General features: G+C 43.5%; 1 protein-coding gene across 2 annotated transcripts in view; it reads right to left on the bottom strand.

Annotated features, from left to right (window-relative positions):
* Positions 1–356: 356 nt before the first annotated feature.
* The window catches only part of HIVEP2 (human immunodeficiency virus type I enhancer binding protein 2), a 154,459-nt gene continuing 139,862 nt past the window's right edge, over positions 357–14,953 (bottom strand). For both annotated transcript variants that reach the window (XM_019527193.1, XM_019527194.1), the window contains exons 7-9: positions 13,408–13,509; positions 11,349–12,259; positions 357–2,012 (exon numbers count right to left, since the gene is read on the bottom strand). In XM_019527193.1, coding sequence (XP_019382738.1) covers positions 1,209–2,012; positions 11,349–12,259; positions 13,408–13,509 — 1,817 coding nt within the window. In that variant the 3' untranslated portion in view covers positions 357–1,208. The remainder of the gene's footprint in view (positions 2,013–11,348; positions 12,260–13,407; positions 13,510–14,953) is intronic.

Genomic DNA, 14,953 nt, shown 5'->3' with positions numbered 1-14,953 from the left:
ACATCTAGCTCCACACCATTAGCTTGTGGAAAGAAGCCAAAGGTCTGTCAGAGTTTGTGTTTTCCTCATGCAGCGCACAGCACTGCTTTCCAAACCATTGGGCCAGCCGATAACCAGTCATATGTGCTTTGTTACCTTTTTTTTACCCCTTAAAGACCCTCCATATGGGTTGACCTTTGTCCTGATCTTGCTTCCACTGAAGTCAATGTCACAGCTCTCACCAACTTCCATGGCAGCAGATCATACCCCTCACATCCAAACGAGTTACAAAGATTTGTACCAGTGATGCACTTGTACTTATTTACATGGGGTGGAATGTTTTCCCATTTGTTTAAAGGAGTATATAGATCAACATGTTCACATAAGACCAAATATTTTTAATATATTTATAACTGTTTTATAAAGCTTTGAAAAAACTCACAATAGCACATTGTTTTACTTTAATGCTTTACGGTACTATCAGTTTAAAATCACAATCAGCACTTAAGTTAGAGTCAATCCAGCAAACAAGAGACAAAAAAAATTACAAGAGTTAAGAACTGACTGATACATCCTTTATCTTTTCTTTAACTAATGCATAAGTGCAGAATAAGATAAGATACTCTAGTTTAAATATCTTGTTTACAATATACATTTTTGTTCTAATTACGCAACAGTAAATCCCATGCTTCACATAGAAAAGCAATCCACAACATTAAGAAAAAAATTTACAATTTATGAAACAAAGTAAATAAATATTAGTATTACAGAATCAGAGCTGTACATAAAAGCTGTTCAGTTTTAATCATATAAAAATATGTTTTAGTGCAACCTCACATATATATTGATGCTGTTTTGCTTTACATCATTTAGATCCAAGTGTCCAAAAAAGGAAAGAAATTACATTTATTACAAAGCAGATACACAAATTCTAAAATATGTACAAATTACTGCTAAAAAAATGCTTATAAGAATATAAGCAAAGTAAAGAAAAGGCACAAACATCTGTACAATTTAAAAGTACCAGACCCAATAAGAATTTCAAATTTCATTTTGGTCAGGCTCATGATGACTTGTTATTTTAACTAATTCTTTTGATATAACAAAAGTATATATAATAGCAAACTACTGTAATTTAGACCAGGCATGCTGTAAAGTTGAATACTTCTTCTATCTCTAGGAAAGAAAAAAGGGTAAATGTATGGGTAAAAGTCTCCACTCATCTTGTATCAATGCAGTTTGCTCTTCTCAGATGATGGATCTTTCCTTTCCTGTGTGCTTGATGGGGATTCTTTCCTACTGTGAAAGCCTAACTGTCTGACATCCACAAAGCTCTTGTTGTAAAAGGTGGAATGAGCTAACGCAGTCTGTGATGTACCAAAAATGTCCTTTTCACCACCGTGCAAGTCAGGATGGGTGGCTGAGGCACAGGGCTGGCCTGGCTCAGATCCACTAAAGTGTTTAATGCTAAAATGTGCACTTTCTAAGGGTTTCTGATGAGGCTCAGAAGCCCTCTGCGGCTGCTCCACCCCATGCAGAACAGCTTCTTCTGTGGCGATTCGCAGAGAAGCTATGGCTTTTGTACAAGTCTGTATATTTTCCTCCTGTTCCCTCTCAGTAGCTACTAAACCATCTTCTGAAGTGCTTTGTTTCAACAATAGTAGCGAAGAGGATACACTGGATGAAGCATTGTGAGGAGAGGTACGTTTCTCGTGGTGTTTAGAAATGCTATAGGATTCTTTTGTAAGTGTTTCTGAAGTTAATCTTTGCTTTTCCTCAGAGCCCTCTCTCTGCAGGGGTAAGGTGGACGGAGGATGTAAACCTGACAGGGCCACAGGTACCGAATGGACCATCTGGATGCCTCCAATAGGCATCATAGGGATAGGTGCTCGGATTTGTTGCTGGGAGTGTAGTGGAAGGTGACTGAAGATGTAGTCATTAGGACCTTCAGGGAACAGGCTAGACCCGTGATGTTCCGGAACGCCTTTTTCTCCGTACATATTGAAGTAAGGACCCTGAGACAACCCCCTTCTCTGTAATCAGAAAAACAGCAAAAATGGTCAGTTCTATTACTAGCAAAATCCCATGCAACTAACCAACCTGTCCAATTTCTCTTATATACTGTGTGCGCCAAACAATCTACAGTTCAGGGGGCTCCCAAAGTATTTTGTAAACTCCATTCATTGCTTATAAATATAATATAGGATATATAGAGAAGGTTCACAAAGTCTAGTCCAAAAAGGCAGCTTCCTATTAGGTAGCACATAGAATTGCTTTACAGCACCTTAGGTCAGAAAGGCAAGAGTATCATATTCCACTGAAAATAAAGAAGAAATCGTAAGGAATTTCACCAGGAGAAATTTGGCTAAGACATCAGGGTTAACACACCTACATGTACAAATTCTGCAAATAACTACAGTGCTGGCATTGGCAGTCTGCACTGGAGATTGGCCCTCTACGTCTGGGAAATATACTTTTCAGTGGTCCCTTTTTTGTCACCAAGAAGTTCATAGATTGTAAGGGGCTGGAAGGGACCTCACAAGATCATTGGGTCCAGCCCCCCTGCACTAGGCAGGAATGAGAACGGGGGTCAGGTGACCCCAACAGGGTGACCATCCAGTCTCTTGAAGATTTCTGTGGCCATTACTCCGGGTTTTCATCAAAGATGCCCTGGTGAACAGTTGTTCACCAAGCCCTTGAAATGTTCACCTGATGTAGCGCTAAGTTGCTACCAAGTACCTTCTTAGCCTTCTCTTTTTTAGGCTGAAGAGACCCAAGTCCCTCAGCCTTTCCTCATATGGCTTGTCTTGCAAGTCTCTGATCATATGGGTAGCTCTTCTCTGGACTCCCTCAAGCTTTCCCACATCCTTGTTGAAGTGCGGCACCCAGAACTGGACCCAGTACTCCAGCTGTGGTCTCACCAATGCCAAGTAAAGCGGAAGAATCACTTCCTTGGTTTTGCTCAAGATGCATCGGTTGATGCATGCCACAGTATTGTTTGCCCTGCTGGCTACAGCATCGCACTGATGGCTCTTGTTCATACTATGGTCCCTTTCAGTTGTGGTGCTAGTCATCAGTATAGGAAAAATATTATAAGATATAATGCACATATTCCGGAGAAATGTGCAGGACTGAAGCCCTGGAAAATGAATTCCCCTATTACATGGGTGACATCATAGCAAGCTTTTCCATAATGTTCTTCACCCCTGACTACCTTTTTGACAAAAGGGTAGTTCTGCTTCCATGCACATCTAACTCCTTGGCTTCCAGGCAGAGAACACAAGTATGTAAACAGGCTTTAATACAACAGAACACCAATCCTGATTGAGGCCTTTGGGCAATACTACCATATTAATTAATGAATTATTATAAAGGATTTATTAAATAATAATACAAGTGTCCCAATTCACTGGCAGTGAAAGTTGTGCCTCTAAAAGTGATTATGAAAAATACTGGATTTCATATAACCCCTCACACACTAATTGCAAGGTATGACTTTTTGATTTCTTCCCACCAAGTCCTGTCTTGAAAGAGTGATTAAAAGTTGAAAAGCTTTTATTTGTTTCATATTACAAACATCCTGAGATACAAAATTCCCTGCTTTAAGTCTGTTGATTTGTCTCATTCGTCTTTCATTAGATAATTATACATTGCTAATTAGGGATTAAAGCAATAGGGCTGGAAGAAAGGCAGGGCTACCTTTTCATGTATGGATCTACCTTTTAAGGACTCTCATGGAACTCAAATGCCTAAAATACTCTTCCCTGAATATGTAGGGGGAAATGTATTCACTTCTTACTGGATGTGCTGCTAAACACAGCCCTGGTGCATGCAGTTTAGGGACTATGCCACAAGATGCTAATGCTCTGAGCATCACTGGCATCACTGTCATTTCACTGCCAGGAGATCCTACCTCCCAAGGCATTAATCAGCCTGCTGACTGGGGAGCTGGTTTAGAAGGCAATTAACTATTCCACATTTGCTGCCCCAATTGCAGAATCTCATGATTCACAGCACCTTTATAATGCTCGAGATCTATCAATGCTGGGACATGAGGCGTGACCTGAGATCACCAAACCCAGGCTTGAGATATGCTCGTAGAAAAATGTAAGACATAAACCCCACAAAAACTGTCATAAGAGAACATGGTAGCAGGTCACTGTACTGCCAAAGGAGAAACAAAGTTTGAGGAATAAGGAGCAACTGCCAAACCGCTAATCTGATAGTGCTGAAAGTCATGACCATTTCAGTGCTCTCTAATGCAAGCATCTTGGAAAAACAGCTTGCCAAAGCTTTAGAGATTTGTGGTCCCTTGGCAGTGTTGCTTACATATAGGGTGACTGTGTGTCCCAGTTTAGCTGGGACAGTCCCAGATTTCAGAGACTGATCCTGGCTGGCTGCTGCCCTGCCCCTGCCAACTTGTGAGTGTGCAGGGGGCCTAGAGGGTCTGGGAAGTGGGCAGTGTCCCAGATTGCCCAGATGATGCCCCAAATTTCCAGGCTTTCCATATAATCAGCCTTGTTATATATTTTTTCAGCCACAGTGCTTCTCAGCTCTAGTGTCCTCAGCTGCTTCCCAAGCCAAGATTTCTATTACTACTACATCTGATGTAAACTTGACCTCAATAGAAATAGAACCGGGACAACAAAAATGCTGCAAAGGCATGCAGCTCTTGGTAGAATGAGCTTGGATACTCAGAACCTCTAATTAAAAGTATCTGAACCTGTGATGACCAAGGAATCAAGCAGAGGACCCAAGACAAAAAATTTACTTCTGGATTGAGATTCTGAGCCTCCTAAAGCTCACATATGTTCACATACAGTATTCTGCATCAAAACTTTATAGAAGCAGGAGCCAGTCAAGCTCAGGTCCACAGTAGGAGTCCCTCTAATTCCAAAGTACGATAGAAGTTAGTCTGGGCTTTTTGGTTCAGGCCTGCCATCATTTGGGCAGGGGTTAAGGCATCTTGCTACAGATTCATAGATGTGAGCCCTATTCTGAACTTGAACCAAAAAGTGCCCATAACAGACCCTGGGAAGTCTTAAGCCACCAGACGTGATGCTAATTAACATCACTTCTCTCTGTTTTCCTTAACTATACTGGCCTAGCATAACACCCAGGCTAGAGTGATTCCTATTTTACAACTAAATTAAAAGGAAAGATGAAATAAAGGGACATCCTTATGATTAAACACAGCCATCTCTTCAGATATGAAACTGTCAGACATCAGATCCAATGCCTTATAATGTACACGACCTTTTTCAATGCAAGCCCTGAACCACAGCTGCCCATCCTGTCTTTTTAAAAGGTTCCCTGAGCCATTCAGTTCCCAGTCTTGTTTTGTCCTCAGGGGCGGCTGCCAACTGCACCAGCTGCTTTCCATGGCCCAATTCAACCCCTTTGCTGAGTCCCCTGCCACAAGGGGGAACAGAAGGCAATATATTTACCAAGCCCTGATAAAGTTTCACTGCAAAATCACTTTCCCTTTTTAGGAAGGGGCATCTTTGTTTTTTTTTAAAGAATATAATATTTTGGCTCATTTAGGGAGATGCCCTTTCAAAGATAAAATGCTTCTCTTCTTCTAATAACAGAACGAATGGGGAAGTTCTACAGGGAGGGTAGCTCAAGGAGATAGATGCTGCCTTGTCTTTTCCTCTCCTGGCTGCCCAGTAGGCCAGTCTCAAGAGGAGGCTTAGAAAGCACTCAGCATAATGGGAAGGTGGTTAAGGAATTTTACTTGGCAGTCGAAGCTCCAGATTCAAACGCTCCCTAGGTGAAGGAGGCGTACAGCCTGGGTTGCCTGCTTCATAAGCAAGCGCCCTGTCTGTTGTCTAAAGTACCGTTTTAGACTTAATTTCTCATTTCTACCCAGGAGAACTTTTACAATCTTTTCTCTGATGTCTGATGAAGGGTGTTTGTGTGTGAATGCTTGTTTTTTTTGCAAAAACCTTGTTGATCTAATAAAAGATATCACCCCTGTCTGTGAGCCCTGATTGCTTTTTAGACTTAAGGCACTGCTCAACAGGCTCATGGCAACTCTCCATAACTTTCATGAATTTAACGGCATCCCATTTCAAAAACTACCTTGTTTATTATGATGCTTACTTCCTTGCAAAGGAGCCAGGCACAGGGGGCAGGGGAACAGCCAGTAAGGGACTCAGTCTGAGCCTGTGCTTATCTGCTTATCTCCTCACACCTGTCTTATTTCCTCATACCCCATGGCACCCTTCAAAGGATCTCAATGCACACCTGGGTGCCCCCACACCCTGGCTCAAAATCATCAGTGTAAAATGTGAGAGGGCTCTCTCCTCCTCTGACAAGCATGCACTAGAGGTGGTTTTCCTATAATTAATGTTTTGGAACATACCCGGCTTACACACATGCCTGGGCTATTTCTCCCCAAGCACCCACACAGCCAGAGAATGGCTCTCTGAGTATGCTCTGAGTATAGTTATGTAGACTTCAAACTGCAGGATTGCAGTTCTATAGCTGCACACATGCCAGTTAGGCATGGGAAGGTAAAAGAGGAGGCTTGATAATCTTTCAAACTGCAATATTCCACATGAAATACTGAAAATCTCCACTGACATCCTGTACTACTTTTAGCTTCTCTCATTCCTTGGGGTCTCAGAACAGCAGAGACTCCCTATGCCTGAAGAAGGGTGATTGCACGCGAAAGCTTGCTAAGAACTTCTTTCCAGCTATCAGTTGGTCTAATAAAATATATCACATCTACTCAAAGAACCTTGTCTGCCTATGTCCTTAGACCAACACAGCTACGACCAACAACCCTGACGGTCTCCACCACACTTTCTGACCTGCCTTGCACAGTCAGACTTTCACACCATAACCCCAACACAAAGCCAATAGTCTATCCTTAATACATCTGCCTCATTCCCAGTCTGGAGAAAAAAAGATGTGGGCTTTGTCATGTGCCTAGTAATACAGCAAAGCTGGGCTGTGCTGGATTAAAGGGGAAGATCAAATTTCAAAGCCAAGTGCCCTTCACAGAATATCCTGCCAGTGGCCCTAGAACACCTCTGGAGATCCCAGCTTGTGGTAGACGGCATGAGAAAAAAACTGCTCCTTTTGATTGCCATGTCCCAAAGTATATTAGGTAAAAGACAACAACAGGTTGAATTCCAACAGGAAAGTTACTAGCAGGCAGAACACAAGACAGAGCACTGCTGCGTAAACACATGGACACAATCGATGGAGCCTTCAAACCCACAATCAATTCAAGATGGGGTTTTCAAAGAGTATAAGAGGTGCCAAAATTTCAGGTCCGCTGAAAATCCCAGCCTAGTTACAGCCAACACAAAGGAGAAGAAGTGCTGCAAAACAGAACCACAAGCAAGTTGTACAGGAACTGCACATCAACTGGATGTGAGAACTGGGATGGCACCACCCTGTATTCTGCTTTCAACCTCCTGGCTGAAAGCCAATGGGAACAACTTTTAAAAAGATGCTTTTATCCCCCTCTAAAAGCATAAGGAAGGGTCTTTAGTACAGCTCCTGTAAAGGAAAAGAGGACACAAGCAGCCTTTCCCTCTCCCCCACCTTCTCAGCCTGTATTAGGTCTGGTACAAAGTAGCTGGGAAGATAAATTACTTCTCTTTGGTAATGGCACCAACCTCCTCCAAGGGGAAAATATGGAAACGGGCCCCTTGTTCCAGCTACGACTGCAGATACTGAACCCGTGTAAAGGGCAGCAGGGTTGACAATTGCTCCAAAATCCCCTAAGAGAATCCTACTGCAGTAAAGTCTAATGGCCCTCCCTATTCCAATACAGAGTTGTGCTTTTATGTTTCAAAGGTTCAGTTAAACAACATTGTTCACCAGCACCACCAACAGTGTCAGACCTGCCCTGGAGACAGTGTCTGTGAAATAACTGCTATTGTAGGGAAGTCAACATTTTTCTTTTTTTATTGCCTTTAGCTGCTATTCTTTTGTTCTTTTTCTTTTTCTCTGGAAATAACTAGAATTGATAGTTATATGGTGCTTTTAAATCCTAAAATATGTGTGTACAGCACAACCAAAGTGCAAGCATACCTGAAGTGGAGGGTAGGAGCCAATCAACACAGCATGACCATGAGGAAACCAGGGAGCTGACCACTGGCTTAACTGCAAGACCACCTTGTTTTTCTAGTTACCATTACACACTTCCAGCCACAGGAACCAAAGCAAACCCCTGCTCCTGTAATACCTACCCCAGGAGCTCTAATGGCAATGAAGAGCAAATAGGGTTAGTCCCTTCTATTGATAGCTCTGTCTATCATTTTTGTAATGGCCAACAAGTCAAAAAAGGTAGGGAAGAAGGAACAGGATTTCATTCTGGAATCTGCACCAGTCACTTACATTTTAATTGTGCAGTTTTGAAAGAGAAAAAAATAGCCCTTTCCTTTCATATAATAGTTTTCAGTTACAATGAACTCAAGGTTTACTTGAAAGGAGACTTAAAAATTCAGACAAAAGGTCACTTTTTATGTTTGTAGTCAGGATGACAAATGGTTTTTAAAAAAATAATTGCAATTAATTGCAAGATTTAAAAAAAAGTCGCAATCAATCACAATCTTAATTGCATGATTAAACAATACTCAGCACCCTGTCCCTATCAGCCCAGACCTGGTGCACCCTGCGGCTCCTCCCCACCACCAACAATAGCACACAGCCCCAGCCCCAACCCCAGCCCTCCCCACATCTGCTCCAGACCTGCCCCAGCCTTAGCAAACCAGACATAACCCGTGCTAACAGCCCCGACCCCAGCCTCCCCCATGCCTGCTCCAAATTCACCTGCCCATGCTGAGCAGCAGCAACAGCCAGGCAGAAGTTGATGCTCAGTGCAGAGGAAATGTGGCCTTTCTCCCTCACCGCTGCTTGGCCCTTTTTGCTGCAGCCACCTGGAGTCCATGCCCTGGCTGCACTGTGGCTTCTCTGCATTGCCACCGCTGCTCTGCTGGGTGGCCTGGAGGCAGCGGTGCCGTTAGCGGAGAGGAGCTGCAGGGCAGCCTGGGCATGGGCTCTGACTGGCTGCAGCAAGAAGGGCCCAGCAGGGGTGATGGGGAGGGACTGCTTTTCCCCTGTGCTGAGCAGCAGCTTTTGCAAAGCTGTTGTCACTGCAGCTGCTGTTCAGCATGGGCAGGCAAGTCCAGATTAGGAACAGGATGGGCCAGGATCAGGGCTGTGCACGTGGGCTCTGGCTGGTCTGCTCCGCTGGTCAAAACGAAGTGTGTAATTAAAAAAAAATTAATGTGGTAATTTGTTTTTGTGTTAATCGTGCAAGTTAACTGCGATTAACTGACAGCCCTAGTTTGTAGATTTAGAAAGCTTAAGGCCAGAAAGGATCATTGTTCTCCGACCTCCTGTACATCGTGGGTCATTAAATATCCCCCAGTTGCCTCTGCAATGAGTCCAGTAACTTTTGAAGCTTAGCTTGTATCTAACTAAACAAAATCTTCTAGATAGAGGTGGAGAATCCATCACTTCCTGTGGTAGATAGTTTGTTCCAGTGGTTAATCACCCTCACTGTTAAAATGTGTGCCTAATTTCTTATTTGAATGTGCCTTCTAGCTGTTGGTTCTTGTACTGCTTTTCTCTACTACATTTAAGAGCTTTATATTTACCCCAGTCACACTGTCCTGTCTAGGCCTATATCCAAGTGTGTGAATGAAAAAAACAGCAGAGATGCCAAAGGGCTTCTGCTGTTCATTATAACATGATTTTTCTTTTATGTATTTTATTGAAATGGATCTGACATTACCTCAAAAATGTTGTCGTTTCAAGAGCCAATCTGGCAAGGTACAGAGCTGATGGTGCTAAACATTTCTCACACTGTGCTATGCACCTTGTAGGATGAGGTGCAGAATGGAGAATGTGAATATTGTAGCAAGTACTGTCAGGTTGCCCAGGGTGAAGTTTGTCACATACCCTTTCAGTAATATCATTAGACCTCCAGGAATTTGTACTCTAGCAGCGTTTCATGCAGTGTATTTAGCCATTCAGAGGACTTGCAGCTCTCTGTTCACAGTGTAACAATGTCAACTGTGTTGTTCCATATAATATCATTCATTTGATGCCAAGATATTATGACTGCTAAATTAGTGACCATTTATCTTTTTCTTTGCTTAATTTGCCAATAAAAATGGTGACTGACTGTGTGCCCTTTCTCTTCACTAACTGTAATGCTCCAGGATGATTACGCCTGCAGGACTGCTAAACTGCACGAAGGAACCAATTCCAAAGTTCAGAAATTACTACTTTTATAAGTTTCCAGGTTAATTCTTGTCAACCACAGGGAGGCATCATAACTGTGATGAACAAACAAGACAGATGATGGAAGAGCAATGAGCACAGCCCTGCTGGATTGTTCCAGGTGGGAGCCTGTAGCTCTGTCACTGTTTACCCACATTGAACCAATACATGTGAATTTTACTTTAAAGAACATATAAGGGGATGGCAGAGGCAATGTTCAAATAATGTGGCCAAAAGAAGAATCTTAAGTAAAAATGAGCTAATTCCTTCAAACACAGTGTGTGTGCGCCGCCTTTTCTGAATATTAGTGCTTGTGAAAAGTGCCGAGTTGACAGCTTTAGAGATCCAGTATTTTACTTATTTGCAAGACAGGACTATCACAGGGCCTAGCAGCAGGCGTTTTTACATATTTTAGTTTCCATGCAGACCTTTGCATCCCTGCTAAAACTGCCAGCTGTGATGGTACTTTTTAGGATATAGGCACCTGTCAACAGTCATCAGAGGATAACAATCTCTAGGCTCTAACCATGCAGTGTGATGCACATGGGTAGCTCCCTGCTCCTAATTGGAGCCCCATTTCTTCACTGGTTTTATTTATCTAGCCAGTATTTCAGTAGTGTCTGTCCATCACACTGCAGTAACAGGACCTTGGTCACTACTATTGCCAGTCTGAAGCTGGCAATCTTAAGGTGAAAGACAAACCCATTAATAGTCTTTATGAGCTACCGTAAATCTCCTGAGACAAATGTAAAGATACTAAGGGGCTCATCAAAGGTCGTGCAAACCAGCATAATTCCTTTGAAGTTATTAAAGTCAAAAGATTTTTTTTTTTTGATTTTGCACCAACTACTGGAGTTCTGACCCCAAGTCTGCAATGTTCTGTACCTAGTCACTGTAAGTGGCTCAATCAAAATCCTGACTTATTCTGTATCTACCATATCTGCTATGTTCTATTTGAAGGTTTCTGAGGAAATTATGACTGCTAAATCTCCCTCTTTTTTCCTCCTACAAATATTTCTAAATGTTTTTAACAGAACTTATCACACTAGAGTCACTATATAGGTGAAATAAGAGCACTGTTTTTTATAACAAAAATTAAAATATTCTTTCATACTTACTCCATGTCCCAGTGGAACAGATTCAGACTGTAAATATTGACCCATAGACAATGCTGGATTATGGTATAAACCCCTCCTGGGTGATGCTGCTCGAACTGAGGCCATATATCTTCTCTCTCTCCTTGGAGACAGGTCTCTTCTGACAGATGTGTCTTTCCCAGGTGACATTGGTCTCCTTGGTGACAGATGACGTCTCGGTGAAACATCCCGTCTTGGAGATAACTCCCTCCTCAACACAGCTTCCTTCCTTGGGGAAAGATGTCTCATGGGTGAAATATCTCTCCTGGGTGATAAATGTCTTCTGGGTGACAGATCTCCTTTGGGCATTAAATACCTCTTTGGTGAATTATCTCTATATGGTGAAGAATCATACCCTGGTGAGGACTGATGGCTGGAAGGTGAGAGGTCCCTTGGAGATGAGCTGGGGTCTAGTGAGAGCATGTAATCCTCATCCATACAGCTAGGTATGTCCAACCTGTCTTTGTCAGGCTCTGAATCAGTACTTTTATTCTGGAAAAACCTCTGATATTCTGTCATCTGTGAGTCTTCACATGAGTCACTTGGTGTGATGAGCTGGGTTACCTGAATACTAGGTAAAGTGACCAAGTAACTGATCAGGGAAGTGTGTCCCACTGAAATGGAAGTGTCAGAGGACACCCCTTGAGATGCCGCAGCAGAGTTTACTGACAGTGAAGAGAATCTGGGGGGCTGAGGGCTGGTGCTTCTTGATCTTGTTTTTGGTGTTGAGTCTCCCTGGGTATCATCAAAATCATCATCCTCCTCATCATCATCATCATTGTCATCTCCGTCCTCGCCATCTGATTCCTCAGCATCAGAGAACTGGTGTTCACTTGATATGCTTGCCACATTGCTACTCTTCTCCATTTCCTGGTGCATGTCCTCCATATTTTCTGAAACAACCACAAGAAGTCAGTGAAGTGTACACATGACACACACTCTGGGCCAAATCCTGCACCCATTCCATGCTTAGAACATCTTTTGACTTTAACAGATGTGCTCTGTGTGAAGTGGCTGCACAACCAGCTCTTCAAAAAAACCTAAACCAGTGGTTCTCAACCTTTTTAGACTCAAAGCACCCCTCAGTAGAAAAGGCAAGTGGAAAATGCAAGCTTTTAGTTTCCATTCGTATTTTGAATGTGGAAAAATAATAGAGTAATTCTGTTGTGAAGATCTCTGAAAGATACAACAGGTCAGAATGTCTTTGACACTTTGGATAGCTATTGAAACCTCTGGGCTTATGTTGTGAATCATTTGTAGATGCTTCTACACCTAACAGTGCTAAAATTGCATGGCACCTCACAACACCCTTAAAAGAAACCCTGATTGAGAAGTACTGACCTAAACAACATAACAGTAATAAAACTCCGTAACTGCCTCAGCAATTACATTCTAGGTGCAATTCAACCCCCTGTAGAATGTAAGTTTGAAACCCACCCTCTAGGCTTCTGCAAGGGGGTGAATTTTTACTTTCTGTGCACACCAAAATGTAGGAACAGGAGTGTCCTACTTATTTGGCCTCATGGACTGGGTCAGGACTTGTCCTGCTTCAGAGCCAGCTGACCCACCTCTGGCAGCAGAGCAAACAAAGGCATGGTTGCCAGAGTCACTGTGTTGGCACAGATCTGGAACCCAGGGGGTGAATGTAACCTCCCTCCCTCCCCACAATGCTTTTCCCCTGCTGCCAATTTCAGTCACCAGTAGTGACTGAATTCAATGGCAGGTAATGGCCCCTGAGTTTCAGAGCCACACCAATGCAGTACTCCAGCGGCAATGTCAACAAGCCCCACAGTTTGACCACTTACCAGTTGGATAATCATGTGTTACTCCATTTAACATGTCATATTAAAAATCAGAATTCGTGCAAATAAATGGGTTATATATTTTTATATTTACTGCTTAATAAAATACTAAAGACCTGTTTTCTAAAAAAAAAAAAAAAAGTCTTAACTCATTCTATGTCCGTCACTGTGCTACAGTGTAACGAGTGATTTGCATACTCCAAAGGCTATTCCAGCTAAAATAACTCAGTGTGACATACCTGCTTCTTCGGTTTCAGCATCATCCACAGATGTCATTGATACTCCGAGCTCCAGGCATTTTTTCATGTGTGCTTTAGACTTCATATGTTTTGTCAGATTCCCTATGAAAAGAAAGAGAGATGACTCCAATCAGTTGACATCAGCAAGGAAAGCTCTTCAGATAAATTCTTTGTCTTCCTTTCCTCTCTAACCTATAAAGTTTTGTCATTTAAAAACAGACACAACTGATTCATTTAACTCAATCCCCATCAGAGCCACTGCAATTTAATAAATATGGTATTCACATTTTTCTTCCAAAAATATCCATGCAAACCAGATCCTCAACAGTTTTTAAGGAACTATCTGACTCAATGGGTGCATCCACACATGCAGGCACATGTGCTTGCAGCAGCTCAAACAGAGCGGTGCAAATTTGAGTCGGGGCTTTTTGCCTCAGCACACATGCCCAGAAATGCACTTTGGTGGCGGCAAATTGTGCCACTTGGGGCAAAATAACCTTGCCTGGCTCCTCCTGGATCTGCAGCTAGGGGGAGCTAGAGCCCAGGGCCAGCACCTGTGCTGTCCCCAGCAGTGTAACAAGCTGCCTTGGCAAGTAGCTCAGGGCTATTCGCTCTCAGGAGCTTCTGGGGCCCAGCCAATTGCTACCTGGGGACACTACACCTTGTGCCAGCTGGACTGCTGCAGCAGCCCTGAGAGTTCCCTGCACCCTCTACCCACTGCAGCAGTCTGGGAGTGGGGGCTGCTGCCTGGCTGTGATGTGCTGCGTACCTACCAGACCCGCATGGGGACTGCACAGCCAGTAGAGGCATCTGCTCCTCTAGGCCAGCTGCCAGTGGGCTGTGGCTGCAGGGTTGGCCTTTGTATGGCACTACTGCCATATATGCCTTTTGCACAGCCATCTTGGCAGCTATTGACTGGAAAATGTTCCGGGTGTGGTGGCCTGCTTTGAACTGTCAAAGCACATCCTCCTGGTCCCAGTTGGCCAGGAGGTCAGCCACAGCCAGCTGGGTCCAAGGTGCCAGCTCTGAGCAGGCAGAGTCCTGCCACTTGCCTCCCTAGCAGAAATTCTGGTGTTCCCTATTGAAAAACTGAAAAATCCCTGATAAGAATATCCCAAAGTCACTCTGTAAAATACCCCCAAATCCATGTTCCTCCACAATTAAACCAAAAGACCACTATATATATGTAGAGAGAGAGTGAGAGACAGAGACAGCGATCAGTTAAGCAATGTTTTATTGATCTATCTACAGTGTTAAAGCATTCTGGAAGCCTACCACTGTCTTTACCATCATAATAAAGTGAATTCTAAATACCTATATGTTTTCCTGCCACCCACACGGGCCACAGCCCCCGCTACAGGAGTTACAGTCCCCCAACAGGGGCCATATGGCCTCCACAGGGGCTACCACCCCCTGCCTGCAGGGCCCACATGCCCTACCCCTGCTTGCTCCTCCCATCCCCTGAATTGCTGCCCCACCTGGCCCCATCCCCCTCTGGCTCCTTCAGCCCCCCCACGGCTACCCCACACAGCCCCCACCTGCTGCC

This window comes from Gavialis gangeticus, unplaced genomic scaffold (genome assembly GCF_001723915.1).
Source record: "Gavialis gangeticus isolate Ggan-Ray unplaced genomic scaffold, GavGan_comp1, whole genome shotgun sequence".
NCBI classification, from domain to species: Eukaryota; Metazoa; Chordata; order Crocodylia; family Gavialidae; genus Gavialis; species Gavialis gangeticus.
The sequence above is the reverse complement of the archived record's forward strand: the minus strand, read 5'-3'. Positions and strand labels throughout refer to the sequence as shown.